Source organism: Anomaloglossus baeobatrachus, assembly GCF_048569485.1.
Source record: "Anomaloglossus baeobatrachus isolate aAnoBae1 chromosome 5 unlocalized genomic scaffold, aAnoBae1.hap1 SUPER_5_unloc_18, whole genome shotgun sequence".
NCBI classification, from domain to species: Eukaryota; Metazoa; Chordata; class Amphibia; order Anura; family Aromobatidae; genus Anomaloglossus; species Anomaloglossus baeobatrachus.
In genome coordinates this window covers 919,722-930,629 of record NW_027441793.1, presented here as the reverse complement: position 1 = coordinate 930,629, position 10,908 = coordinate 919,722, and the positions used below count along the sequence as shown (strand labels likewise).

Below are 10,908 nucleotides of genomic sequence, written 5' to 3'. Positions count from 1 at the left end.
ATGTGAATTATCCTTGGAAAAGATGTTAGAAAGATCCACATCAGGGTCCTGTTTGGCTTGGAAGTGGGTGATGGCTGCTTCAAACTGACTGGATAGTCCTTGTCCTTGGTCATTCTCCAAAATGACTGGTGTGAGCAGGTAATCCACACGCCCCACTTCCACTCCCCTCTGGGTGGTATCCAAAACAACAGGCTTGGTGGGGCCATCCACGAACCCGACTTCAATTTCCTCCTGGTTAGTCCCCGAAATAACAAGTGTGGGGAGGCTGTCCATAAACTCCATATGGACCTCTTCCTGGTCAGACCCCAAAATAACAGGCGTGGGGATGGTGTCCATAAGCTCCACATCAGCCTTGCTCGCGTCAGTCTCCACAATAACAGGTGTGAGGAGGCTGTCCACAAGTCTCACATCAACCTCTCCCTGGTACTTTCCCGAAATAACTGGTGTGGGGACGGTGTCCATAAGCTCCACATCAGCCTTGCTCTGGTCAGTCTCCACAATGACAGGTATGGGGCGGCTGTTCACAATCCCCACCTCGATCACTTCCTGGTTGCTCCCCAAAATACCAGGTGTGGGGAGGCTGTCCACGAGCTCCACCTCGTCCTCTCCCTGGTCGGTCCTTAGGTATGTCCAGGTCCAGAGGAATGTCTGAGCGCTGGCCCTCAGCCAGGGAGATGGATAATTGGGAATCTGGTACAGGGTCTTCTGGGGAAACAATAACTGGGCTTACCAGGGTAATGGAGGAACCAGTGTCTCGTAGTCCCTGGCTCTTGACCGGCTGAACTGGTAGATGGGCTCCAAGCATGCGGCCTCGGTTTGAGACAATCTTTATCTATATGTCCATGGCGCCCACATGTATAACAGCGCCATAGATTGGGCGAGTCACAGGCCCTGTTTGTAGTCATTTGTTTTGGCGCAGCTTCTGCTGGGTAGCGGGACCATCCTTCTCGACCAGCTGGTGTTAGCAGTACTGCAGCTGGAATCCCATAAACATATTCCAGAACATAAGCCCTCTCTTCTCTTGAGGATCTAGGCCCCAATGCATCCAACAATGCTGTGGCTTGGGCCATTTTGGACAAAGTTGATTCCCGATTGTCAATAGATCCATAATGTGGCACATAGTTTAAATCCTCTGGGTCAATATCAGCGGGATCCTCATTGTCCTCTGCATCATTCTGGGCATCCCAACGGACTAATATCTGGATCAAGTCTGACCGAGTCTCAGCGTTCCAGTAGATAATCTTTCGCCTCTGGCACAGATCCTGTAGCATCCATTTACTGCAGCGGTCGTAACTCCTCTCTTGTCCTTGTCCCATGGCTGAGCTGGTGGGGTTGGACATGGCAGCGTCCGAAACCTGAATGCCTCCCCTATGGCCTGCTGGGTATGCTTATGTGCCTCCCTGGTTGTTGAGCCCTGGACGGTGTCCGAAAACACCAGTCCGCTGCAGCTCCCCTGGGTAAACCAGGCTGAGTAGTATCCCACTGCTGCCACCAATTGTGGAGACACGGGGCTCAGTGAGTGCTCTCGTCCACTAAAACCCGCCGCCTTTAGAAAGACAGTGTGGCTCAGGGCTCATCCCAACTGAACGCCGGCCTCCTTAACCATGGGCGTAACACTACTCAGACAACACAGGGTGAGGGAACCACAATAATTAGACTTTATTGGATCCCCAAACAATTAACGGCACATAATACATAACCAGCAAAACACACAAATGTAACAGGCAACAGAGTATCACCCTTCCGCTGGCTCATCAGGGATTTAGAATGTCCTTGCCTCAGAGGTTCCAGGGCTGCTTACTCCAATCTAGCAGCACCCCGCTTTTGGCTGGCACCCACCGAGAAAGGAATAATGCCAGATTTAGGAAGCTGTCTGAGGTCTGCAAAGTCTGTAACAGGTGACTGAACTGTCCCAACCTGAGTGTCCTCCTTAGGTAGTCCTGGTTTGATGTTACAATCCTGGCAGCCGGGGTCGAAATCCCTAGACTGTGGATATGGTCTCCAACCGGAACTAGAGTCCCTAGATTGAAGCCATAAGATATCCTGATCCTCTAGTCAGCTCCAAAGAGCTTAGACTGGATCCATCAGCATCCATCAACAACCTGGTGGCTTAAAGAAGTCCTTTTTATAGCCACAGCCTTCCACTTAGATACACTATGTCCTCATCGATTGGTTGGACAAGAGCGCCTCTCCCATTGGATGAATCTCAAGCTACATGGACAATGTTCATCCAAATGATGTGCATAGAAAGACTGAAGCTATCTACACTATCTACATGAAGTCTACAAGTCACAGACTCAACAATGGCTACTAAGGTAATCACATTAGCAATACACAACTACAATACAATGGTTACTGGAAAAGTCTGGAGAACAATAGCTAAGCAAACATGAGATAGCACACAGAAGAACAATGACGTCTGGCTGAATTTTAAGAAACTTTAACCCATGAGAGTCCATGTCGTCACACCTATAGGTTCCGATCCATCAGGACAGGAAACTAACTGATGAGGGAGAGGGACCGCCCTTTTTTATCTGTAGGTTTCCCGTCCTTAAGGGGCGGACCCCTCTCTCAAGTGGGTGCGGTCGTGGCGATAGGAAAATAAAAATATAACAATGTGAAATGTTAGATGCACATGGAATATTGCTTTATTTGATTTTTAGAAAACAGACGTCTATTAGTAACTGCATGTATAATTCTAATGTAACTTCTAACGTGCTTTCCGTTCGTTTACTTTTACTGTCACGTTTGTGTTTTCTTGTTCAATTTGTCAAATTTATATTTTCTCCACATGTGAATTTTTTTTCCAATATATATTTTATTTCAATTTTTCACAAAACAATCGATACATATCACAATCGAAGTAACACTACGATAATATTAACAACCACCACAAAGCAAAATAAGGAAAAAGGAAAAGAAAAAAAAAGATGAAAAAAAAAAAAGACAGGGGGAAGGGGAAGACACCAATTTGGTCTATTCTATAGGTAGGAGTCAATAATACAAATACATCAAAATCCCGTGGGACAAATAGTATGTAATGAAAATTCCCCAATTTTTCGGAATTCGTTTTCTTCTCTCTACATTAAAGCCAAGTGTAAACTCATAATGAAAATGAGGATTCATTTTCCTGACAAGCTCCTCAACCGAGGGAACTGAAGGGAGTTTCCACTTTATAGCCTGACATCGTCTGGCCGAGGTAAGTACCGTATATCAGCAATAACAGGTTTCACATTTTAGGGGAAGTTATCAAGTCCTACATTCAGGATTGCCAGTGGATCATCCATAATTACACGAACACCAGTTACAGATGAAATTAGAACAAACACCTGCTCCCAAAATACCATAACTTTAGGACAGGACCACCATACATGCCCCAGCGTGCCTTTCTGAAGACAGGCTGTCCAACAGAAAGGGGAGTAATCAGGGATCATCAGAGCCATTTTGCCTGAAAACAGATACCACCTTGTATGAATTTATATAATTTGTTCTAGGTGATTTATACAAGCGGAGGTCCTATAAGTCTATTCCGAGGCGCCCACCATTGTTGAGGGAAGAATGTTTTCAGCTCTTGCTCCCATTTTATCACGTATGACAACTTCAGATCTTCCAATGGGGAGCTTAAAAAACTATATAACATTGAGACCCCTTTAATATTATATTCCTCTTTTGAAAAAGTCTATATAGAGAGAGAGGAGGTGAATTGTACCCAATATCAGGTCCTGTACTAAGATGTCTCACTTGGAGGTATTGATAAATACAGCTTCAATGTAATCAAAATTTCTCAACCATCTCCGAAAAGGACGTTAACTGAGACTCTCTATAAATAGCTGCAAATTTAGAAATGCCGCTCTCTTCCCAATTAGCAAGGCTTAAATAAGGGATACGGGTTTCTAAGAATGTAATAGAAATATCCAGTAAAAAAAAAAAAAAAAGAGTGATTGCCTTTACCCCACCTTTTCCACCAATACCAAGGAGAGGAGATAGTGGGGAAGTCAAAAATTGCATTAGATGTTTAATTACCTCTACTTCAAAAGGCTTCAAGTAACCCATGTGAATTGTTCTTAGAGGTCAACAAATTATAATTTTCAAGTAAACCAGTTCTGACCTTCTAGGTATGATAATGACTTTCTACACTTTTAAGATTTGTGATGTTTAAAAAGAATCCATTTGTGTGCAAAATATTTCCCTCATTCTACCCATGTCAAGGGTTTCTCCCCTGTGTGAATTCTTTTGTGTCTTGCAAGACTTGATGTTTGTGTAAAACATCTCCCACACTCTGAACATGAAAAAGGCTTCTCCCCTGTGTGAGTTCTCTGATGTCTAACAAAAGCTGATTGATCTCCAAAACATTTCCCACATTCTGAACATGAAAAAGGCTTCTCCCCTGTGTGAGTTCCCTGATGTTTAACAAGACCTGATTGATTTGCAAAACATTTCCCACATTCTGAACATGAAAAAGGCTTCTCCCCTGTGTGAGCTTTCTGATGTCTAATAAGATCTGATTGATATGCAAAATATTTCCCACATTCTGAACATGGAAAAGGCTTCTCCCCTGTGTGAATGGTCTGGTGTGTAAGAAGTTTTGATTTTAGGTTAAAATATCTCCCACATTCTGAACATGAAAAAGGCTTCTCCCCTGTGTGAATTCTTTGGTGACTTGCAAGGCTTGATGTTTGGGTAAAACATCTCCCACATTCTGAACATGAAAAAGGCTTCTCCCCTGTGTGAGTTCTCTGATGTTTAACAAAACATGATTGATCTGCAAAACATTTCCTGCATTCTGAACATGAAAAAGGCTTCTCCCCTGTGTGAGTTCTCTGATGTGTAACAAGAGTTGTTTTATGTGCAAAACATTTCCCACATTCTGAACATAAATATGGTTTCTCCCCTGTGTGAGTTCTCTTATGTGTAACAAAATGTGATTTATACGCAAAACATTTCCCACATTCTAAACATGCAAATGGCTTTTCCCCTGTATGAGTTATCTGGTAACTAACAGATTCTGAAGAAATTCTTTTCTCCTCTGTGTCATTTTTGTTATTAATTTTTTGATATTCTGAAGTTGAAAATGGCTTATTTGCTGTAAGAGCACTTTGATTTTTAATGCTGCTTTTGTGACATTTATATTTAATAGTCTGTGATGAATCAGAAGGTAGGACTTGTTTAATAAAATCAGATAATAAATCTTTGCTGTAAAGGGAAGATGATATATCTGGAATAGAGTCATTCACTTCAGTTATATCTTGTATGATATCAAGGTCATCTGATTTAAAAATTGAAGATGTCAGTTGTGCCTCTAATCTCCTGGTACAGTCATCTGTCAAGAATAAAAGTTATCTTCAATAATACATACAAATTTAAAGATATATTTTATAAAATAGGTTGTAACGCTGTTACCAGCGTCCCCGCACTGTCCTGCGCCTTTTCCCGGGGTAGGTCTCCTAGGACTGCGCTTAGCTCACGCTCATATATTCTTAAAGGGCCAGCGTGCACCTAACCCGGAAGTTCCTCCCAACCTATGGTTAAGAGGTAATAGGTATTTAAGGCATCCTCCCCCTATGGGACGTGCTTGGGCAATGTGGTCTATCCTTAGAGATGCGTTGATAGTTGTCAGTTACCGTGCTGCTTGCTGAGTCGTCTGCTGTGTGTGTTAACACGTGTTTGTTTCCTAGCATCCACTCTAGATGCTGCATCTATCTATACCAGCTGTGTCTGCCATACCTCCTGCATCTATCTATACCAGCTCTGCCTACTATATCTGCTGCACCTGCTTACACCAGCCATCCCGTCTGCACCCGACCACATCTGTGACTGTCAGTATCCAATCGTAGAACCCTGCGGTCAGCCAACACAGTACAAAGACTCTTTGGCATAGCAACTGGTGGCTACCTCTCAGCACAGGCCTATTCTCACCATTAGAGTCTGAACATGTGAACTTATAATGAACATGGTAAATAAAAAACAATCGTGTAATTGCACTTTTTTTTGCAATTTCACTGCACTTGGAATTTTTTCCCCATTTTTCAGTACACTATCTGATAAAATGAATAGTGTAGTTCAAAAGTACAACTCATCAGGCAAAAAAAAAAATCCCTGATATGTCTATGTTGACGGAAAAATAAAAAAGCTATGCTTCTTGGAAGTTAAAGGGTGAAAAACTAAAATTCCCCAGGGGTGAAGGTGTTAAATTTTAGAAAACCTGTGTGTGGGCTGCCCGGTCTCTATGTACCCACTGTGGGGTAATTCTAACCTCCCTCATATGTTACAGTTACCCTGTGCCCAACTTTGGATATAAACGCCCCTATAAGCACATTCATCAGAAGGGAGAGAAGGAAGATCTATCAATAAGAGGCCGAGATTCTAGGAAGATGGAGTCATTGCTCTCAGTGGTAGAAACAATAGGAATCTTGTAGTTATGATACTTATTAATGGAGAACAAAAATAAAATAAATGATGTTACAAAGCAAGCTTTCCAGACTACTGAGGTCTCTTCATCAACTACAAGATTATTATTTTGTTTCTCCCACTGAGAGCAATCAATCTTTATTCACCTGGAGAACACGGCACCAAACTAAGAATCTAGGAGATCACCAGCATCATTACCCTCCGCTTTCTCATAGGGGTCCACCATACAGATTAGATTCTTCTTCCCATGATTTTCTAAGTTGTCTGCACTTTCTACGGACGCTGTTATTTGGCTTTACAGATTAGAGATCTGGGCAGCTAAGGGTCAATGTCTTCTAATTTCAGGTGATAGGATGGATCCTACCTGTAAGATCTGGCTGATACAGATCTCACTACAACAGAAGAACATCCAATGCCCAAAATAATGGGGACAGTTTTGGGTGGAGGAGCATGTGGTGGTCTAGCAGAAGAATGGTGGCCATTTGATATGGCCAGACTACAACCCTGATAAAGCAGCCACAGCCAGTGACTGAGAAGAATCTGTGACTTCTCTGCATTTAGTGGTCACTACTCACCTGGGCGGTTATTTGTAGGAATCTCCTCTTTACTCTGCTCATCACCCCTCACATATGTCTCTGTAGTATTAATATGGGGCAGATCTTCCCCCTGAAACAAATATTGTAAAAGTCACAGACAGATGGAGAAGTCCCATCTATGATCAGCTCTAATCCTGCCATCTCCACCGCTCTCATTACACAAGTATAACACATATAATACTGGAGGATAAAACAAGACTGAGCACAAGACCTTCACAGCCGTCTACACATCATAGGGAGATTTCATGGCTCCTTCTCTCCATCTACCTGATGATCCTGAGGAACATTGGGGTCTTCTTGTTTACAGTCCTGTGGGAGAAGAGGACGGGGACATCTCTCTGGTGTTGTCCTCTTACTGGATAGAACTGGAGGAGACACATACAGGGACTGAATTCATTCCTTACATACAGATAATTATAGGCAGTGTGTATTTAGTCCTGTCTATTACCTGGTGATGTGAGGGGCTGGGGAACCTCCATCATGACGTCCTTGTACAGATCTTTGTGTCCTTCTAAATACTCCCACTCCTCCATGGAGAAATAGACGGTGACGTCCTGACACCTTATAGGAACCTGACACATGCAATGATACCGTCACCCCCCGATCCCTTCATAGCGTTACTGTATAATGTCCCAGCATTCCCAGCAGTGTCACCTCTCCAGTCAGCAGGTCAATCATCTTGTAGGTGAGTTCTAGGATCTTCTGGTCATTGATGTCCTCATGTATCGGGGGGTGAGGTGGAGGCCCCGTGATTGGGCTCAGGGGTCTTCCCCATCCCTCAGACACAGGGGCCTGACAGCGCTCACTAGAGGTCTTCTTCACTACTGTGTAATCCTGGTTATGGAGAGACACAGTAATAAATCTCACTCCAGACATTTCCAGAGTCCTCACCTCTCCAGTTCTGTCCATCTGTTATTCCCATAGATAAGAATGATGTAATGTGACGTCATCAGAATCTCTCACCTCTCCAGTAAGCCGGAAGAGGATCTCTAGGGTGAGGTGTAATATCCTCTCCGCCATCTTGTCCCTGTCCATATCCATGCTTCACGGGGCAATCAGGAGGATTCTCTTCTATAGAAGATCTCCACTGAGAGGATCCGATATTATAAGGCCCTGAATGGGAAAGAGATGAGCCGATATGTAAAATTAATGGAGATAAGTGATATAAATGAATAAATATTATTATTATTATAATAAGGGAAGTGAGATATCATTTGGGTAGGGAAAAAAATTCAACATGAAATGTGATATGTAAGTAGTAAAACCGACCGATAAAAGTAGTACATAACCATATTTTTCGGACTATAAGACACACCGGACAATAAGACGCACCCTGGTTTTAGAGGAGGAAAATAGGAAAATAAAAGTTCAAGCAAAAAATGTGGTCATGACACACTTATGGGGCGAGGATCTGCTGCTGACACTGTTATGGGGTAATGTCCTGCTCATATACTCCCCATATACTCCCGATGCTGCTCATATACTCCCCATCCTGCTCATAAACTCCCCATGCTGCTCATATACTCCCCATGCTGCTCATATACTCCCCATGCTGCTCATATACTCCCCATGCTGCTCATATACTCCCCATGCTGCTCATATACTCCCCATGCTGCTCATATACTCCCCATGCTGCTCATATACTCCCCAAGCTGCTCATATACTCCCCAAGCTGCTCATATACTCCCCATGCTGCTCATATACCCCCCAGCCTGCTCATATACTCCCCAGCCTGCTTGTCATGGTTCGCCTCCCTGTCCACATGGCTAGGGGGCGGAGCCTTCTCTCGAGCCTCACTTCCAGACCCTGGATGCCTTAAAAGCTGGCATTTCCAGTGAATCAGTGCCGGCTATAAGCTTAGCACTGCTTTGCCTGTGATTGCTGGTCCTGTGAGTGATATCCTGATCTGTCTGTTCCTGTGCCCCCGTGCCCTTGTCTGTGTTCTGTCCCCTGGTCATCCCTCCTGTCCTCTGTCCCCTCTCCTATTTCCCCACTCGGTTGCTTCCTACGGTACTGACCTTGGCCTGACTTTGACTCCGCTTTTGCTCGTCCCTCCGGTCCTGCTTCTGCCCGTACGGTGTTTGACCCAGCCTGTGTGACTATACCTTGCATGCTCTGCAGCTCTGCTTCTCAGCTGTGCTTTGAGGTAATGCATGAGAAAGCTGTGAATTCACTTCCTGGTTCTCATTGCTCTGTGTAGTGTATTATGCTACAGAGCTCTGGCTCCCCCTGGTGGCAGCATTACACTGCTCATATACTCCCCATGCTGCTCATATACTCCCCAGCCTGCTCATATACTCCCCAGCCTGCTCATATACCCCCCAGCCTGCTCATATACCCCCCAGCCTGCTCATATACCCCCCAGCCTGCTCATATACCCCCCAGCCTGCTCATATACCCCCCAGCCTGCTCATATACCCCCCAGCCTGCTCATATACCCCCCAGCCTGCTCATATACCCCCCAGCCTGCTCATATACCCCCCATCCTGCTCATATACTCCCCATCCTGCTCATATACTCCCCATCCTGCTCATATACTCCCCATCCTGCTCATATACTCCCCATCCTGCTCATATACTCCCCATCCTGCTCATATACTCCCCATCCTGCTCATATACTCCCCATCCTGCTCATATACTCCCCATGCTGCTCATATACTCCCCAAGCTGCTCATATACTCCCCAAGCTGCTCATATACTCCCCAAGCTGCTCATATACTCCCCAAGCTGCTCATATACTCCCCAAGCTGCTCATATACTCCCCATGCTGCTCATATACTCCCCATGCTGCTCATATACTCCCCATCCTGCTCATATACTCCCCATGCTGCTCATATACTCCCCATGCTGCTCATATACTCCCCATGCTGCTCATATACTCCCCATGCTGCTCATATACTCCCCATGCTGCTCATATACTCCCCATGCTGCTCATATACTCCCCATGCTGCTCATAATAAACCCCTATCCTGCTCATATACCCCCATCATCCTGGTGTATGGCCGCATCCTGTGGCAAAAAAAATAAACGTTCATACTGACCTTACCTCACCTCACTCCCTGCAGCACCGCTCCTCTTACCGTCTATGTCAGCGGCTGCGCCGCTGAGTGGAGCCGTCCCCGTTCCCCTGCAGCATCGCGATCTCCTCCTGTCTGTGCCGGCGGCTGCGTGTGGACACGTGCGCACAGCGATGACATCGCTATGCGCGCCGCTAGTCTCCACGCAAGTCAGCTGACCGGCACAGACAGGAGCAGATCGTGATGCTGCAGAGGAACGGTGAGTAATGTGTACTGATTCACTGCCCCCCGCACTGATGATGATGTTCGGGGGCAGTGAATACAGCCGCACATGATCACTCCAGGCTGCAGTTGCCAGGGGTGATCATGCGGGCCGGCTGTTTATCCCTCGCCCATCACCCCGCCTACCTGTCAGCTCCGGCTTCAGCGCTGAGAGATGATGGGCGGGACGATGGGCGTGCATATTTAATGAGCGGGTCCACATGGTCATGGCAGGCTGCTACAGCCTTCTCGTGCCCCCGATGACACGCTCCACCGCAGCCCACTCATTCCCCGCAGCCCTATATTCAGACCATAAGACGCCCCCCCCACTTTCCCCCAACATTTGGGGGGAAAAAAGTGCGTCTTATGGTCCGAAAAATACGGTATCTTTATAAAAAAAAACACAATCCTTCATACGACAATGTGAATGGAAAAATAAAAGAGTAATTGCTCCTAGAATAAGAGGAGGAAAATACAAAAGAGCAAAAACAAAACATTTCCCAGTTTTTCGGTTAAGAACAGGACAGTGGAATTAAGATTCGATGTGTTCTTGTTTCTAACGGAAGAGGAGGGGCCCACACATGGCGTACGGATCTGTGCACTCGCTGACGCGCACAATTTACCACC

The 10,908-nt window shown here is 45.3% G+C and overlaps 1 protein-coding gene across 1 annotated transcript; it reads right to left on the bottom strand.

Moving 5' to 3' along the window:
- Positions 1-2,355: 2,355 nt before the first annotated feature.
- Positions 2,356-8,052, bottom strand: LOC142258926 (uncharacterized). The gene is made up of 5 exons (XM_075331485.1): positions 7,968-8,052; positions 7,453-7,838; positions 7,272-7,369; positions 6,984-7,074; positions 2,356-5,320 (listed from the first exon to the last, which is right to left on the bottom strand). Exons 2-5 carry the CDS (start codon positions 7,583-7,585, stop codon positions 4,191-4,193), a joined length of 1,452 nt encoding a protein of 483 aa, XP_075187600.1. The 5' UTR covers positions 7,586-7,838; positions 7,968-8,052; the 3' UTR covers positions 2,356-4,190.
- Positions 8,053-10,908: the final 2,856 nt, after the last annotated feature.